Genomic DNA, 20,371 nt, shown 5'->3' on the forward strand with positions numbered 1-20,371 from the left:
ATAACTTCACTGACTCACCTCGCTTCACTGATACAACAGTTCAAATAAGTCAAATAATTACACCCTTATGCATACTTATAAACAGAACTACATTTAAACTAAACATTTCTAGTCTAAGGCCCTCTTACACGCTATTTTTAAATAATTTACAATTCAAACTAAGGAAGTAAACTCGTCAGCCTAGATAAATACATGTCACCTTAAAAAATTAAATGTTGAATGTCACCTTAATTTTAATTTGCACTTTATACACAACTTTTTAAATTATTCTTGAATCTCCTTAAGGAAGAACAGCCCTCAAAGACCGCTGCAGGTAGGTCATTCCAATCATTTATAGTTCTATATAAAAATGAGAATTTACCTACATCCGTTTTCTGTTTCCTACATTTGATTTTAAAATCATGAATGGAATGAAAAAACGAAGAAAGAACGGAAGAAAAAACAAAGAAAAAGAAACGATGAACAAAGAAAAGAAATAAAGATGTAAAGAAAAAAGACAATCAGGAATTCGTCAAGCGGTCGGGACAGAGAAAATGCTTTAATGCATCGACAGGATGATGGGAAAGGAGACAGTGGCAATAAATGAAAGGAAAAGAAGAAAGATAGCTAAAGGCGTAAAGAAAAGCGAAAGAAACATTTGCACAAACTAGGTTTGAATATGCGGAGTGCCCTACAGAGCCGCCACTGATGGCACAAACAATTCTGCGCGGGATCCCTAATCACTCATCTGCATTGAAATCAAAGTTTGGGCACAACCTAATCCGCGGGCAAGTTCAGGCATTAATATCAGCTGGCGTGACGCAATCGCAGAATTATGGGTCGCACAACAAAGCGGCGCCTTTCTGTCGGGTCGTGGACCGAAACCTGGCTCCATAGCAGGCCGACAAAAACCGAGACAGAGAGCTCTGGCGACGAGGTGTGGCGTGGACCTCTTCGCTCGCGTCCGGGACCTCAATTATTGACGACAGCCCAGCTTCTTGCACGGCGGCCTCGCACGACGTACGATACCGTAGTTAATAATAATAATAATAATAATAATAATAATAATAATAATAATAATAATAATATACACCGGCGATATACAACAGGAGACAGCTGAAAGAAAATTACAGCCTTCACTTAAATACACAGAAAATAGTTTTTAATTTATTATACAGAATGTCAAAAAAGTTCGTTTACAACGTTTCACGGATGATAGAGGAGGTAAAACAAACTTGTCTTTCATGTGACAAAAATCTTGCAGATGCACTATTTTGCCAGTAGGTGTCTTAAAACAGGGATGTCAAACATGTGAGCTATTCCATCTCAAATCGACCGAAATATAGAGAAAACTGACCTTGCAATTTCTAAATACAATGAAACTTTTTTTGTACGTAGATAACTGTGATACAATGCTGTGTGCAAAGTTTGAGGCATCAGAACTTCATAGTTTTTAAATTTAATTTTTTTAAATTTATCGTATTTTCATAAAATTTGCAACTTTAAACTGTTGTAGCTCTGAAACCCTTTCAGCCAATGATCAAAATCATGGTTTATTTTGATTCTGAGAAATTAAAGTTTATATTGACATGTAAACAGTTTTTCTTACTTTTTATGGAAATGGAGAAATTTAGATTTTTCTTCATTAAGACGCCTTTGCCACCAAAAAAATATTTTAAAAATATATGATTAGATTCCGCATTCAAAGTACAAATAAACACATATTTTTTACTGATGGTATGTTGATAAGAAAGTATTGAAAATATCAAATAAAGAAAATAAATAGTACGCGCGTGAACTAACCAGCTGACTTTGAGACGGGAGCTAGCCGAGACAAGCAAGGCCAGGAGACACAAACACGTGATGTGTCGTCTAGCAGTCATAGCTGTGCTAGCTTTATCACAAGTTTTCATAAACACAGGAGTACAATGACGCCCAATGCTCGCTTATCTTCATCTCTCGGCCAGTGCGTGCGGTACTGCGCCGTTCAAGTCCAGGCGTGTGAAAATAATCTATTTAATACCCTCGAAACTTATTGCCGTACCACTAAGCAAACAATGCCGAATCCCTCTTAATAATGCAAGGTTTTTTCTCAATATTTTTTTTTTACATTTTTAAAAATTGTCAAAAAGTCTAAAAGCAAGTAAAATCAGATTATCTGTCTCTCTGTGTGCAATAAAAATAAGGATTACTTCTTATCATAACCTACCAAATGTCAGCTTCAAAATGAGCTCTCGTTCAATTTCTGCAGTAAATGGTTCCAGAGTTCTGAGCGCTGAAAGAGGCTTGTTTTTATAAAATACGCTAAATTTGTCGCACAATAATACGAAAACCGTTTGACTTTCGATAGTATATTTTTGAAGATGCACTCCCCTCAGCACCTTGTATAAGTAGGGACAAAAATTTTAGAGTATAAAAAAATGCGAGGATTTTTACTGATCGATTTTCATATGGAAGAGCCTATGTGTTCCCTAGAGCGCAAACATTACACCCCTATTTCCTCCACCCCCTGTCCGCGACTCTGTTCTCATAATGCTTATTTAGTCGTTACCTGCAGAATGTAAACTTTCAGTGGCGAGTAGTTTACAGAATATTTGAAAATGGCGCTGTCTACAGTAGCAAGATACAGCTTCAGTGAGGAATGGGATTTGGTTATTTTGTTGTTGAAGATCGTAATGAAGCTAATTATCTATTATATTCAGTTCAAATTCTTATATACGGCATTATAATATAAGACGTCATATCTTCTTCTGCCCCGAATTTTCAATAATATCAAAAATAATCAAATAAAATCGAAATCAGTAACACGAACACAAGCCATTAAGACACAATAGAAATAGAAACTTAACAATAACACCGTTCTGCATTTCAAAACTTATTTTCTATTATTTTCAATCTAATAGGCGATTCTAAACGGATTTTTTATGCTGAATTCGAAAATAATCTCCATTTTTCCCCATCACGTCAGGTTTTCAGACAATTCATGAAGTCCACACCTGTGGAGTAACGGTCAGCGCGTCTGGCCGCGAAACCAGGTGGCCCGGGTTCGATTCCCGGTCGGGGCAAGTTATCTGGTTGAGGTTTTTTCCGGGGTTTTCCCTCAACAAATATGAGCAAATGCTGGGTAACTTTCGGTGTTGAATCCCCATTTCACCGGCATTATCACCTTCATCTCATTCAGACGCTAAATAACCAAAGATGTTGATAAAGCGTCGTAAAATAACATACTAAAATTAAAAAACAATTCATGAATAACTAGAAATGAAATTATTGCTTTGTGAAACGTCATAAAAATTATTATTATTTTCAACAAGAATTTTGTGAGAAAAACTAGGCCACAATTTGCTATTTGCCACTAATTGATCATTAATTGATATTAATTAATAGTTATAAACACTTTCATAACCTTACCTCAATATTGCACTTCAAATTTTCTCCTCTTTGACCTCCTCTCATGTTGTGCAGAGCAGTCCCTTTTTAACATCCAGCAATAGTCCGCAAAGTTTCCATTATGAAGCAAAACACGTTAAAGACTTTTCTGAGAAGAATCTATGAAGAACCTCCACTCTTTGGAATTATAGTTTATGCTCGACCATGCCGAAATGTAGTAATTATACACCTGGTAGCAGTCCTTTAATGCATGTCATTAAAGTACACCTACTCATTAAAGTTCAGGTTTTCGATTATTCTCGGATATGCAATCGAAAGAGAATTAGCGAAACGTCACGGAGGCTGGAAATCCAATACTGTCGCAGAAGGTTATGTTCTGTTACTATAATAATTAGCGTTAATTGTAAATAATATTCAAATAAATTCAATTTGTCATATCGTTTTTCAATTCTAAATCAATTTCCAGGTTATACATTCTCTGCATTACATCAAGGTCAATGACATTATTGTTCCTCGGAAAAAATCAATACTTTCGCGTCTGCGCACATCTCACAATTAAAGAGCTATGAACAAGATCACTTCACTTCCGATCTTCTGCCAGATACAAATAAAATGTATACTTCTGAATAATTTAAAGTTAGAAATATGGTCGAGCATAAAAAGTCGTATGAAACTTGCCTATAATGGTAATTAAGACGCTCGTATGAAAATTATGAAACTCGCTTGCGCTCGTTTCATAAACAAACATACTTGCGTCTTAATTACTACCATTATAGGCTCGTTGCATAATGTACTATTATGTTATACAATTTTAAGACGGCAAGGATGTCTTGGCAATACACTAAATTTTCTTCTTCAGCAAAAAAAAAAAAGGGACAAGTTCCTTCTCACGATGCCTGTACCATGAAAAATATGTACCTTCAGCCAATACTTTCTTTTCTTTTAACCTAGAACCTAATAGTTCTGCTGATTCTTTAGGCAAATTCAAATCCCTCGCTAAATCATTCAGCTCACTTTGATTAAAACATCTATCTTCACTAGTATTGCCTGGTTCATAAGTATGATCCACTGGAGATTCAGTTTCAGTGCTACTGGATGCAGATGGCGATGTATCTGATTCAGGGGGTAGCGGAACGGGAATATCAGGTCCATGCGGTACGGGCCGAATGGCAGACGGAATGTTAGGATATAGAATATCTTTCTTGTTTTTAGCAGTAAATCTAGCTAGCTTAACTGTACAAAAATAACAATCGTCTCCATGATTTATAGATTCCCTCCAAATCAAAGGGATACCAAAGGGCAATGACTTCCTTCTTCCATTTTTCCAACTCCTCAACTCTTCAACACAACTACGACATACTTTATGGGGGCACCAGGATTTGTCCTGGTCTCCTAACTTAATGCCAAAATATTGAAAGTAAGTATTCTTTACAAAAGCTGTTATATTCTGACTCTGTTTTACTAACGTATATGACCCACATATATAGCAAAACAAATTTGGATCATTTACACAGCCACGTTTCAACATTTCAATGAAACAACACTATTATGTTGTACTCTCGCAGAAAAATGAGAACTCACACACTTCACTTTTATACGACAACCAACAACACAAAACTGAACCTCTAATTTTAAAACAACTTTTAAAAGGGGGTAGGTTTATTATCTCAGTAAGGAAATCTGTAGCCTCATAAGCTGGATTGCACTTCCATAAATAAATAAATAAATAAATAAATAAATATATATATATATATATATATATATATATATACAGACGTGGACAAATTATTAGCAAAATTGAAGATTTTTATTACATATTTTTACAAAATATAATTCTTCAGTTTAGACTACAGTTGACATTTTTGCGTATTTCGAAATTATTAGCAAAATTGAAGATTTGTACAGTATTGTATATATTTTTTTTAATTTGACTCTTCAATTTGGACTACATTTGATATTTTTGCATATTTACAAATAATTAGCAAAACTGAAGATTTTTATTATATATTTTTACAAAGTTTGACTTCAATTTGGACTACAGTTTACATTTTGGGTATTTCCAAATTATTAGCAAAACTGAAGACTTTTATTTCATATTTTTACAAAATTTGACTCTTCAATTTAGACTGCAGTTGACATTTTTGCATATTTACAAATTATTAGCAAAATATTAAGATTTTTATTATATATTTTTACAAAATTTGACTCTTCAGTTTAAACTACACTTGACATTTTTGCATATTTCTATCTACTGTAATGATAGAAATATGCAAAATTGTCAACTGTAGTCTAAATTGAAAAGTCAAATTTTGTAAACAGAATTATCATACAAATTGTCAATTTTGTTAATAATTTGTCCACGTCTGTATATATATATATATATACAGGGACCCTATGTCATTTCTCTAATTCATTGTTAGTTTTAATAGCAATCTCTAAAAGAGTAAATATTTCCTTCATAATTTTTTATGACCTGAGACACTAAACATTTCAACTTCCTGTTTATAGATAAGGTTGGGTGCAGAAAGATAAAAATCTCCAACATTAAACAACATATGTCTTAACCTCGATTCATTTTAAGGGAGAGGATACAATTTTGTACATCCCCCAAGGGCGGATATAGTCAGTAAATTTTAATAAATATCAAATACAAACGTAACGAAATATATTATGTCACATTTTAAGTAATAAATTTTAAATTACAAGCTGTCATGCCTTTTTAACAAACGAGAAGCACACTCTAATATTACTATATTACGAAAAATATTGATCCCTCTAACATTCCAGGTAGTGTATGTGAACATATTTTGTTTTGTTTTGTTAATAATGGAGTTCGACAAGGTTGTCCACTATCACCAACTTTATTTAATATTTATATAAATGAAATTATTTTAAAATGGAAACACATCTACACATCAGGAATCAAAATAACCAACGCTCTAACATTAAATACCTTACTCTATGCCGATGATCAGGTCATCATTTCCAATTCAGAGGATAATTTACAAAGAGGATTATATATATAAAATAAAATATTGAAAGATTTTGGGATGGGAATTTCAGCACAAAAATCAAAAGTAATGGCATTTTTAGGACAAGACCCAGTCAGAAGTAAGATAATACACAATAACCAATGCCTCGAACAAGTACAAAATTTCAATTATCTGGGTTGTGAAATATCTTATCAAAATGAAAAAGATGTGAACAAGAAAATTACCAAATTTACACAAATTCTGGGAATAATAAACAATACATTAAAAGCTAAATTAGTACAAAAATCTGCAAGAATAAAAATATATAATACACTAGCATTACCCTCCCTTTTATACGGAAGCGAGATTTGGACATTAAAGAAAAAATACACGAAGAGAAATGAAATTTTTCAGGAGGACAGCAGAATATACTGTTTTAGACCGAAAAAGGAATGAAGAAATTTTAGAACAATTAGAAGTAGAGTCAGTAGAAGAAAAAATCAGCAGATACAAATTCAATTGGCTAGATCATGTAAGAAGAATGGAAAATTCAAGAATCCCAAAAATTATGATGCAGTATAAACCTAGAGGACATTGTCGACCAGGAAGACCTTTTAGAATACTGCTAGATGGGGCCGAAACAGGTCTACAGAGGCCTAATTCGTGAAGGATGATGATGATGACGAAAAGTATTGAAAACATAAAATTTTGAATTGTAAAAAATTCTGACGTGGAACGCGAAAACGGATTTCATTTTTGCAATCAGTGTGAAATTGTGATTCAGAAACGCTCATTTATTTCTAAACAACAAAATCCATGCAGAAGGGTGATAATCAAATGGCCTAGTGATATACACAACGATCCTACAAGTCTCTTAACTTGATTCCTCTTTCTTCTGAACGAAACGGTGATTTTTATTTTATACTCTGGAAGTTTGAAAATGGCGTGAAGACCCACATAGTTTCAATAATTAACACAGAAAAGATATCGACGGCCCGGTTCAAAAGGAAAGAACTCGAAATTTAAAGTTTTGAGAAACGTGCATTTTAGAGATTAATGTTGCTGTGAAAAATCCAAATTCTGTTAATTATGTTTTATATATAGTATAAGTTTCAAACTACATTGTGTTAATTTGATACCGGTATTTGTTGTTTTCCTTTTGAACTAGGACACTGATATTTAGGTTAAATTGTCAATTTACATTAACCTTATTTAAGAAAGTTTCAGGGGTTTAAAATGTGTCCTAATTTTTAATAATACTGTAATATAATAAAAAAACCGCCCTAAATAAGGGTTCGAATAGATCGGCCTACTAATCAATTCATAAAGAATAATCATGAAAACCAATTGCGTGACAATTTGAAAGGAAAAAGAAAACATTACGATAAATGATATGAAAACGTAGGAAATCATTTACAATAAAAGTTTCTTGATTACAAATGATTACTAATTATAGCTAAGGATGATTTTAACACATGAGATCCTATGGCATCAATCGTTGCATCAGAAATTTCAAATTGTTTAAGTTGATTTAAAGTTTCTCGTGGGATCGTGCCACGGGCACCGAACATGAGCCCAAAAACTGTCCAATGTGTGATGTGGTATTGTGCTCCAAGATGCTGACAAGGCTCATATATGACTTGTTTTTCACGACACACCTCTTGTGGCTGTTGCTCATGCATCTCAAAACGGATTGTGGGATCAAGAATGACACCCTTATCCTTCTGCCGATCAATTATGATGATATCAGCCCGTCTAGTAGAGCCATCAGAAGACACGCAACCAACCTCCTCATAAACCTCATAGGAAGCATTCTGACGGATTGAAGCTGCGATGAGAGAACGAACAGTATTATGTCTGTTGATTCGGAGCAATTCTCCATGACGGCAGAAACCCAAGACGTGAGGAAGCGTTTCTTGCTCGTCGCATCTTCTGCAACGGGTTGAGTCAGGGAGAGTACGTACAGGTATTGTATTACAGTTCATCTTAATGGCTTGCGTCCACTGACTGCTCGAAAATCCCTTTTTGGTTGAGATCCACGAATTACCTTTCTTCCAGTGAGAATAGAAAACAACTTCCAAACCTCTACTTTTCAATTTGCTCCAGTGATGAAAAGAATCTTCAAGCAATGCTTTTCAATATTATACTGTAATGTAGCATATCTACTCTTTGTTATTACTTACACTATGTGCACTGGAATTCTGGAAAACGAGTCTTTTCCCTTTCTTTTTAACCGAACAACCAGCAATTTCATTTCTTTAATTAAATCTCTTATTGTAAACACAATAGTGAAATCTTTCGAGCAGTAGGACTACAAATGCAGTGCAAATACCACTGAAGAACACAGCATAAGCCCCAGCTAGATGTACCAATGAAAAGCCGCTATCTACGTATGTTACTGTTTGAACTGGAGGACTGAACTGATCATTCCAGTGCTTCACAAATCCAGTTTCAAACAAATTCTGTATGATGGTGTCCACTTGCTGTGTGTAGGGTGACGCCTTCCTCAACACGAAAGCTGGATATATTACCAAATAAAATTTTTTCAAGATATGATAGCCACAAGTCCCTCCTGAGGTGAAATTTGTTACCAGGTAATACGCCAGCAAGCCATTGTTCAACATAACAGCAAGGTTTCTGTGTTTTACCAGCTGGTGTAGAGCTCGTGTTGTGTCCATGATCTGAAACCTCTTGAATATTCGTGCTGCAATTTTGTCTTCAAGACGTGAAAAATTCAGGAATAGAGAAACAGATTTGCTGCCTGTGATCTTCCAGTTCGTGTTAAGAATTTCTTCAATTTCTTCAATATTAGTTGTATGCCACGGAACTGTAATAATGCTCCCAAGAGCAGCTTGGTATGCCACGGATAAAATGTAAGAAAAGAAGAGAAATGTGATATAAAAGATCCTGATAGCAACAGAGCGCGGCAATCTGACAACAGGGGCGCCTATGAAAGAAATATTAATGAAAAACAAAGCACCGAAAAAGTCTCGAACCAGATTTTGATCTGTAATATTATTTCGTTTCAAAAAATTTAATATTCCTGCTGATATAAACAGTACAAAACCAATAAGGAGCCATGTTCCTGAAGAGAATTCTATAGAAAGACTATGGTACGCAGATGGGCGTTTAGCATCTATTGGAACTGCCCACGTCACATACTCCATTTTGTATGTTGTGGAAAAATCCAAATACTTATACCTGTCGTAATGCCTGAGCACCTGTGAGAAACCCAGATCACTTCTTCCATATGCCACGTCACCTACAAGGCCTGTTAACTTTCCTTTGGAGTTCTTCCAGCCCCAACGAGTTCCGTCACTTACTGGTAATATTGACATTGTGAAATTCATCCTATCTGCAAGAGTTAAAGCAATGCGGCCCTCTATACCACCAATTCTCACTGTACCGTTGGTGTAATTCTTCAGAAATACATCCGGTTTCAACATCAAAGTTGTCAGCTTCAGTTCACATCCGTGGAGGTTGGCTGCCTTGTTTGCCCACGGCGAATCACAATGCTGAATTTTCGTTCCATTCTTGACAGAACAAAGATGGCGTAACACACTTCCATTGCTGCAATGTGTAGCACTGAATGGAAAATACGTGTACGTATTTATGGCTCCTCTGTGAAGTCTAACTATCACGACATTCACAATCTTAAACTGCCAACAAAATTCAAAAATCTCAACTGGACTAGGAGAGTCAGATGTTAGCACTATGATGTACAGAGCCTGTTGTGAATCACGTGGAATATTTTTCAGTAATTCTGATATTGGAAATCTTTTGAGGAAAATGACCAACAGTTTATTTGCTGCAATTAAATCTGGAAATGTTGTGGAGTTACTTACAACATGACTTGCTGTAGCTATTATTTTAGTGTGTCGAACATCTTCAAGTAACTCCTGCAAACAGTTCTCAGTGTCTTCAAATATAAAGATAAATGAATAGATATTCTTAGAGTAATCAATACCTTTGTCTATGTACTCGAGTATTATTTCATTTAATTCACATGTTGTGTCCTTAGAAAATATTAATGGTAAAGCAGTGATACCACACCATGGTGACAAAACTAATAAATATGCCACAACTTTAATTTCAAAGCAATGCATTTCCTATAATACAACGGTATGAACTGAAACATCCAAGATTGTATCAAGTATTTATGTCCATAAAAATCGATGCAACTCAATTGACGGGCAGGCATTGCATTTAATCTAATTTATCAAATGGCTTCTCAATCACTTAGCCAATTGATCGAAAATCCTTTATAACTATTCATGTGTAACGAAGTAAACACAGGAACAGAAAACACACTTCAATTTTTTCAATCAATGTCAGATAACGGCATCGAAGAAACGAGCTGTATGGAAATTTGTCTTATTAAAATTGAGTCAAAAATTAAACACACAAATTTGTTGTTATCTGAGAAAAACACAGATCAGCTTTTAGCAGAAAGAAAACTGCCAAGCTCTTCAACATCAAAAGAAGTAGTATGAATAAAATTGGAATAGACTAAATTGAAACAAAAAAAGTGTTTAGGCTACATCTTGCAAAGCAACATAAATCTGATAGAGGGGACTGGCTAGTAAGGGTCAAAAACTCAATTTTCCATTTTTTGTTTCAAACAAAGAGTATAAAACTTGCTCTCTAACACAATATACAGGGCATATCAAAAGTCCGGTAACACTTTCAATATTTTATTACACAAAAACTACTAATGATAGCACTTTCAAACACACGTCAGTTTAAAGTCAAACTCTCAAAGTTCTGTTTACATCTTACAGAGATTCAATGTGTGAACCACGAGTGACTCGGCAGATGTCCAAACGATAATCAAACTCTTCCCACACCCTTTTCAACATATCCTCTGTGACCGTGGCGGCAGCTTCTCGAATTCTGGTTTTTAGTTCCTCTAAATCACGTGGCAAAGGCAGAACAAACACACGGTCCTTTAGTTACCCTCATAGAAAAAAGTCACATGCAGTCATATCGGGTGACCTTGGTGGCCATGTCATGAAACATCTGTCTCTTACTCCAGCACGTCCTATCCAACATTCACCTTTGCTGCCTGTTGTTGTAGCTGGCAAGAAAACTCGTAGCAGACGATGATGACTTATTCAGCCGCTTAATTTTCAGCGATGAAGCGACATTCCATACGAGTGGGAAAATTAACAAGCACAACTGTCGTGTTTGGGGTACACAGAAACCTCACAGAATCATTGAACATGAGCGTGATTCACCAAAGGTGAATGTTTTCTGCGCGTTGTCACAACGAAAACTGTACGGACCTTTCTTCTTCATTGAGGCTACTGTGACTGGACATTCATATCTGGACATGTTGGAGCAATGGTTGGTGCCTCAACTTAGACAAGATCTCGATCTTTCAGCAAGATGGGGCTCTGCCACATTTCCACAATGCAGTTCGTGCTTACCTGAATACGGAGATGTCTGATCGTTGGATAGGACGTGCTGGAGTGAGGGACAGATGTTTCATGACATGGCCACCAAGGTCATCCGATATGACTGCATGTGACTTTTTTTCTATGAGGGTACCTAAAGGACCGTGTGTTTGTACCGCCTTTGCCACGTGATTTAGAGGAACTAAAAACCAGAATTCGAGAAGCTGCCGCCACGGTCACAGAGGATATGTTGAAAAGGGTGTGGGAAGAGTTTGATTATCGTTTGGACATCTGCCGAGTCACTCGTGGTTCACACATTGAATCTCTGTAAGATGTAAACAGAACTTTGAGAGTTTGACTTTAACTGACGTGTGTTTGAAAGTGCTATCATTAGTAATTTTTGTGTAATAAATATTGAAAGTGTTACCGGACTTTTGATATGCCCTGTATATTGTGGCCTCTTTAAACACGGTTTTCTGTAAGTTGATATTTTTCAAACTAAAGTGCATTTTTCTCTAAAACTACGGTACTGAATTAATTTACATTAAATTTTTACAGTATTATCTACAGGAGACATTCAAGATTGGAAGACCTGACGTATTGAATATTGAGAATACACGCAGGGTTTTGGAAGAAATTTACCAAAAACTACTCGTAGGTTGTCAGAAGAATTTGGTGCTTCATCATCACATTGAGATGCTTAGAAAATCATACAGAAGTTGTAGATCTGTACCTCATGAATTGACACCTTAACAGGCTCAACGCAGAGTGGATATCTATCATCAGCTTATCGCTAATCCCATGGATCATAGTATAGTAGTATAGTATAGTATAGTATAGTATTTATTAGCTGTCGTTATAGCAAAAGCTAATGACATTGTCAAATTACAAAGTGTGAAATTATCGTACTAAAATGAGAATATTTTATTACACCACTAAAGATAAAACAAAATGATCACAAATACTCCTTAGAGCTTACAATTGACAGTCAAGATTATCAAAAATAGCATAATATCTAGATGAAAATAGTAACACAAATATTATTTGATATGCTCTGTTTATATACAATAAAACAAGAATTAACTTAACAATTTATCAGAATTTCCTAATATATTACAAAATAATAATAAAACTCAGAGAAAGAAACCTAAAAAAATCTCTACAGCTTGATTTTCTAATTCAAAATATTCTTACACAGAATAGAATGGGTTTCTAAGAAGCCACGTTTTCACTTTTACTTTGAATCTGTATAGTGACACTTCCTGTGCTTCCTGTGGTAACATGTTCAACATCCTACAGCCCAGGATATAAGGACTACTTTTAACTTTGGATAGTCTGCAAAATGTTATGTCCAGTTTTTCTTTATTACGAGTATTATACTCATGTTTATCCATCCTACTGGTGAAGCCATAAAGATTTCTTTTTAATGTATAGATTATCAGGACAATATATTATCATATGTGATGAAAAATAGGTATATTACTGTAACCCTGACACCTCAAAACAGTGGTTCGATCCCTGTCAGTCTGCCAAAGTCGTCGTCAAATAAAATCGGTTCGGCCCCAAAGTATTGTTACGTTGTTGTTGTTGTTATCTAATGCCGGGCTTTGGCAACGAAGCCATTAGCGTTCTTGCTCTCCAATATTTCTCTGTGGTGGATCCATCAGGTAGAACTTCACAGGTTATGAGATGATCTTCAGTCATTTCTTCTTCTTTGTTGCATAGAGGGCAATTTGGATTTATGTAAATTCCTATTTTATTCAAGTGTTTGGCCAAATAATCGTGTTCTGTAAGCAGTCTGAATTTTGCTACTCCAGATTTACGTGGGATTTCTGGAATAATTTCTGGTTTTTTTATTAAAATGCTCCATTTTTTATCTTTGGCTTTGGTACATAGTGCTTGGTTTTGCTTGATTTTATATTTATTTTTAATTAGTCTTTTGATGGATGTAAAAGGTAGGCTTGTATTTGTATTCTGAATTAAATTGGATCCTTTTTTGGCAAGAAAGTCAGCAGTTTCATTTCCAGCAATTCTGCAATGTGCAGGTATCCATTGCAATTGAATTCTTTTCTGTAGTTTTTGAAGTTGTAAATACTGATCTGCCGGGAACGGAACGAACAGCTGCTAAATTTGCTGTCATTTTCAGGCTAGATACTGAAAATCTAAACTTTAATGAATAATTCAAGACATCTGATATAATTTCTGAGGATTTGGGTCTCCTAGACGCATTCCATAATGCTGAACATTTAGCGAGTGTTGGGTGATGGATCCTTGATGCTGTTGGAGATTTCTTTATGGCATTAAGGAAATCAGTTGTGGCAAGAAAACTAAGTGTATGGTTAGCACATCTGAAATGGGCAGGCAAATAAGACAAAAGTTCATTCTTCAAATCCAAATCCAAAACTTGAAGGACGGCAGTTTGCTCTGCCAACATCTCTGAGGGATGACATTGTGATAATTGTGTTAAAAAATCCTACGAAATCCTAATTAATCACATGGTGCCACATTAATAGCAACTGTAATTTTTCACGCCCTTTTCTTTGTTTCCCTTCTTTAAAATTTAATATCTATGTTTACATATGTATAATAATTTTTTTTGAGGATATACTGAGTCCGTAAGGGCTACCCACAATGGAGGGCAGTTTAATATTATTATTATTATTATTATTATTATTATTATTATTATTATTATTATTATTATTATTATTTCTTTATATATTGTATCGATTATTTGAATTACAAATGTATTTTGGTTAATTTTTTAAAAGTATTTTGTTTTTGTATTTCAAATACTATTCTTTGAAGTATCTTCTATTTGTATTTGAAATACTTGGATGTCAGTATTTTGCCCAGCCCTTACAGGGAGTTTATTCCAAACGGACGTGTAGTCAATGTGGATCTTTATTCTCAACAGCTAGAACGAGTTCATGAAGTTTTGATAGAGAGGTACCCGGCATTAGTTAATGGAAATAGAATTCTCTGTAACAGGACAATGTGAGACCACAAACCATTCAAACAACCAGTTGAGTTGCGATGCATGCATTCCATCTTAGTGACAATTGCATGGCTTCCTACCCGGTATGTGCCAGTCAATTTCCAAGGCTCAGATGCACCGAAGATTCACAAGATTCTAGGTCTATACAATTTCAAAACATTGGCTTCACCAAAATACAAGTAAAAATATAATCCATGTTGAATCTTTCGTACACTACTTTCAACACTTAAATATAAATAATTGATTAAATGGCGATCTTACTCGTGTTAATTGTGTAAGCATGTGTGGCTTACAGCTGTTTCGGTGTTATTCGACACCATCCTCATACCTTCTACACAATTGATGAATTGTTTATGCTTGTGAATTGAATTATTCTACTTAAATGACATGTACAATTTTTATATAGCTCAACTAAAATATGTTTTTATATTGACTTAATCTGTTTACTATGCATTGTATATTTTTGTTTAGCATAACTGATGAATTGTATGTACTGTAAATTGAATAGTATACTGTATAGGTCAACTGATGAATTGTTTAAGCTTATAAATTGAATTAATCTACTTCATATGAATTGCACAATTTTGTATAGCTTAACGAAAATAAGTTTGTAAATTGAACTAATTTGATTGTATATGTTTGTATAGTTTGGCTGATGAATTGTATATGCTTTTAAAATGATTACTAGTCTGTGTAGCTCTACTGATGAATTGTATATAGGCCAAATATTTATGATTATAAATTGAATTAATCTACTTGATATTAATTGCACAAATTTGTATAGCTTAATGAAAGTATTCATGTAAATTAAATTATTCTGCTTACTTTGTATTGTATATATTTGTATAGTTTTGGCCGATGAATTGTATATGCTTTAAATTGAATAGTAATCTGTATAGCTCTATTGATAAATTGTTTGTGTTTGTAATTTTTAGTAGTTTGCATGATATGTATTATCAATTTCTGTATATCACAACTGGTTGAATTGTTTATGCCTTAAATTTAATTAACTTACTTGTTTAGTATTATACATACAGCTCAACTTATGAATGATCGTTTGCGTTTGTAAATTTAATAATCTGATTGGCTATGTATTGTATACTTTTAGTAGAGCCATCGATGTAGCTCAGTCGGCAGACTCGCTGGGCTGCTGATCCGGAGCTGCGTTCGGGCTTGGGTTGGATCCCCCTTTGGACTTTGGTTTCTTGGGAGGTTTTCCACAGCCGTAGGACTGAAGCCAGATGGTCTATGGCGAGTCCTTGGCATCAACCCCATTGATTTGATTACCCCCCCTTTTATTTGATTACCTGGTTGGGTTTTTCCGAGGTTTTCCCCAACCAAAAGGCAAATGCCAGATAATATTTTGGCGAATCCTCGGACCTCACCTCATCTCACTACATCTCGCCAAAATATTGTAAAAAATTGCACAAAATTGTAAAAATTGTAGAAAATTACTAAATTGTAAAACTGTAAAAATTTGTAAAAAATTGTAATTGTAATATTGTAAAATTTTGACTTGTTCCACATCTTAAAGCTTCATTGCTCATGTAAGATCTATGGAATAAAATGAATGAATGAATGAATGAATCCTCAGAGCGTACTAGATCTCGGTGCTATCTCAACGTAGCTGCCTGTTGTGTGGGTGCGTTCGTGTGATGAAGAGTTGTGTCAAATAGTGTGTGTATTCTGAAATTGATCTGTGTCTTGAGAATTTTATCGGGGTGTGTTTTAGTGTGTCTGTATATTTCGTATTGTTCTAGTGTGTTGAGTTTTTGGTTTTTGGTTGTATGTGTAGGATTTCCATGTCTGTATTTATGTTATTGTATGTGTGGTTAGCATTAGTTATGTGTTCGGCATATGTAGATGTATTGTGTCCTCTGGTTTTTGCAGATCATTCCAAACTCGATACAAAGAACACATTAAAGCAATAACCAGAGGACACAATACATCTACATATGCCGAACACATAACTAATGCTAACCACACATACAATAACATAAATACAGACATGGAAATCCTACACATACAACCCAAAAACCAAAAACTCAACACACTAGAACAATATGAAATATATTGACACACAAACACATCCCGATTAAATTCTCAACACACCAGGGGCGTACCTTGTAAATTCTGTAATCTCATTTTTTTATTTTAAGTTGTTTTATATAATGCAACAATAATTTTAATTTATCACAATTTAAATGCGTGGTAATCTCATTGGAAGTTGACGTATATAGTTCAAGACTAATTTTAATTCATTACCATTTAAATATTTTAAATGCCTGCTGGTTGAATGTGCACACTGTCCCCAGAACGGCTTTCGTTTTATAACGTACGCTCTGTCTGACGAAGTGGGATGAGGTCTGGTCTGGTTGTCCTGTCCGTACAAAAGAACATCCCCTGCTGAGAGTTACTGCTATAATTCTCTACGCGCGCAAGGTGGCATGGTGGGGATACTCGCTTCTCTCAAGCTCGCAGGTCGTCCTGTATACAGGCAGTTCAACTTGTCACTAGCGTTACAAAATATTGTGTTTGACGTGTGTGTTTACGTGAATTTACTGTGTTTAGGTTTTACTAGGGTTCATACTTGTGTGCCAGCGCAGGTGAACAATTTAAATTACTTGAGTAGCTTAATATCAAAGACGGACATCTGTCGTCTCCATAGTTTTGATCTAGAGCATATTTTTAATTCACAGTGTTCTTTGTAATATTTAACACAATTTATTTTATAAATATAGTGTTAGAGTTTGCATATGGTTTCACTATAACTGTAAAGAACATGAAAAATTGTATAAAAAACCACAGCTATCTAAATTTCGATTGAGGTCAGATGTCCGTCTTTGATATTAAGCTACTCACTTATTTAATGATAATAGCACTTGCAAATGTACACTGTAAAAGATCTTTTACAAAAACCATTCTCTTCTCGCCCACTAGGAGAGAAATTACATCTAGTGAATAAGGATAGACCTACCCCGCCACTTCCGAATTTAGTGCAACAATATAAAACAAAAAGCGAACAATACACTAGACATTTTTCTATTTCACAATATGGAAATGTAGAATAGTTAGCGGGTTGTGGAACTTCAAACAGGTTATTTTGCTGGGCATGGTTATTGTTTGATCATAAATAATACAATTTTGAATAACGTTATTTGTAGTTGCCTCCTTTCTCCGGCATTTGCAGGGCAGTCATTGAAACAAGATAACTAATTTTTAAGAAGTTTTGGTGCGAGTACTTTGAATAATATTTAAATATCATTTTCTTTTAATTTTATGCCATTTTTCCATTAGTTTAAGGGCATTTTAATGATCATTTTAAGTAGATTTCAGGTCAACATCCGCCCCATACTTATTATTAATAAATAATACTAAATTACATATTAAAAATGGCAGTTAATGTTGACCCGATATTTCACTTAGGCCTATAATAATTGTGCGAGATAGACCAACTATATATTTCAACAGAACACCCAAACTCCAGGTTCAGCATACGCCATTGCAACACACAGATCAATTTCAGAACACACACACTATTTGACTCAACTCTTCATCACACGAACGCAACAGGCAGCGAAGTTGAGATGACGCCGAGACACAGAAGGCTCTGAGGATGGTGTCAAGTAGCACCGAAACAGCTGTAAGCCACACATGCTTATATAATTAACACGAGTAAGATCGCCATTTAATCAATTATTTAAAAATATAAATAAAAAATCATCCACATTTATGAACAATCTCTGAAGCAACAGCTCCAATTTGTTTCACAGCCACACATTTCAGTCCTTCAAGTCTACTCCACCCGTTCATTCTTTTTATTACTGCTTTACCTGACCTACGAAACAATTGAGGGGTGCTCTGCAATAACAAGGTATGTACACATACAATTACTGTATCAGAATAACAAATTCAATAACGAGATTTTGACGAATAATACATGAAACTTATACATATAAACTATCAATAATACCAATTCAAAAACGCGGATTTGCAAAGGTCTTTCTTTGTTAATGAAAACAATGTTAGTTTTATCTACTGCCAACACCCCCTTCTTACACATACCTTGTTATTGCAGAACACCCCTCAATTCGTGTCTGCTTTATTCACTTCTTCACTTTGTTGCTCATCCAATGCCCAGCTCTGTTGTTCCCCTGTCCCGAAAATGGCGTAGAAAACAACACCACCGAGAGACAGTCCACCCGTTATGTAGAAGATAATTCTCCATTCAGACCAGCTCTGCAGAAATAAAATAAATATATGGTAAGACTTTCCTGTGTTGAATTTCAACGTACCTCGTTTACATGTTTTGACCTATTTATGGGTCATCTGCAGAACTGGTCGTTGTTGGTCTTGGCGCCACTTGTTCTGTTTTCTGTGAGGGTGTGTTCTTGTGGTATAGTATAGAGTCAAAGAGTGTGTGTATTCTGAAATTGAGTTGTGTGTTGAGAATTTCGTTAGGGTGTGTTTTTGTGTTTCTGTTTCATATTGTTCTAGTGTGTTTAGTTTCTGGCGTTTTGGTTGGATGTGCAGTATTTCCATGTCTGTGTTGATATCTCTGTGGGTGTGGTTAGCATTTGTGACGTGTTCTGCATACAGAACAAATAACACTCTACAAAAATATCTCAACACACAAACAAACAAATACAACCACACAGGCGTATACAAACTCAAATGTAACACCTGCAACAACTTCTACATAGGACAGACAGGCAGATCATTTCAAACACGTTACAAAGAACACATCACAGCCATAACAAAATTACAAAACACTTCCACATATGCAGAACACATCAAAAATGCTAACCACACCCACAGAGACATCAACACAGACATGGAAATTCTGCACATCCAACCAAAAAGCCAGAAACTCACACTAGAACAATATGAAATATACAGACACACGAAAACACACCCCAACGATATTCTCAACACACAACTCAACTTCAAAACGTACACATTCTTTGACTCTACACTATACCACAGGAACACACCCTCACAGGAAACAGAACAAGTGGCGCCAAGACCAACAACGACCAGTTCTGAAGATGACACATAAATAGGTCAAACATGTAAACGAGGTACGTTGAAATTTAACACAAGAAAGTCTTACCATACATATTCCGAAGTGATACAGTGTTAAAAGTTGTGTAATCAAGAAGTGTGTATATATATATTATTTTTATTATTATTATTATTATTATTATTATTATTATTATTATTATTATTATTAAGAAACAAAACAATAACGATCACACAAATCTTAGAAATATCAAATGAGGGGTTTAGTTGCAAAATCAGATACATCACTAAAACATAATTTTTCAGTATGAAGAAAAAACGTTTGCAAGGAACCAAGGATTTGCAACCAATACTATTCTTTCATCACACAAATCCATGTGATGTATCTGGCTTTGTAGCATAACAGTGCTACAGCAGTTGTAGAATCATATGAAGATATGAAATATAACATTAACTCATTTCGAAAAAAAAAAAAAAAAGTGATATATTGTCGGACCATCGGATCTGTGCCCCTTCAGCGCTGTCGTCGTTCTTGGAAAAGTTAACGCCTGTACTCACTCCATTCCACCCGCTTTCCTCCCACCACGTTAAACAGCAGGCCACGAACCTTGCCGAAT

The 20,371-nt window shown here is 35.0% G+C and overlaps 2 protein-coding genes across 4 annotated transcripts in view; both read right to left on the minus strand.

Annotated features, from left to right (window-relative positions):
• Positions 1 to 6,150: 6,150 nt before the first annotated feature.
• On the minus strand, positions 6,151 to 12,018 carry LOC138702828 (glutamate [NMDA] receptor subunit 1-like). Its single transcript, XM_069830141.1, has one exon. It carries the CDS (start codon positions 10,445 to 10,447, stop codon positions 8,600 to 8,602), a length of 1,848 nt encoding a protein of 615 aa, XP_069686242.1. The 5' UTR covers positions 10,448 to 12,018; the 3' UTR covers positions 6,151 to 8,599.
• A 554-nt stretch (positions 12,019 to 12,572) lies between these two features.
• The window catches only part of LOC138702829 (vesicular glutamate transporter 1-like), a 107,546-nt gene continuing 99,747 nt past the window's right edge, over positions 12,573 to 20,371 (minus strand). For all 3 annotated transcript variants that reach the window (XM_069830144.1, XM_069830143.1, XM_069830142.1), the window contains exon 10: positions 12,573 to 18,971. In XM_069830144.1, the coding sequence (XP_069686245.1) occupies positions 18,819 to 18,971 (153 nt within the window). In that variant the 3' untranslated portion in view covers positions 12,573 to 18,818. The remainder of the gene's footprint in view (positions 18,972 to 20,371) is intronic.

The sequence above is a fragment of the Periplaneta americana genome, chromosome 7, assembly GCF_040183065.1.
Source record: "Periplaneta americana isolate PAMFEO1 chromosome 7, P.americana_PAMFEO1_priV1, whole genome shotgun sequence".
Lineage (NCBI taxonomy): Eukaryota > Metazoa > Arthropoda > Insecta > Blattodea > Blattidae > Periplaneta > Periplaneta americana.

Coding starts and splice junctions, on each gene's coding strand:
- LOC138702828 (XM_069830141.1), bottom strand. CDS start 10,447: ATGCATTGCTTTGAAATTAAAGTTGTGGCATATTTATTAGTTTTGTCA.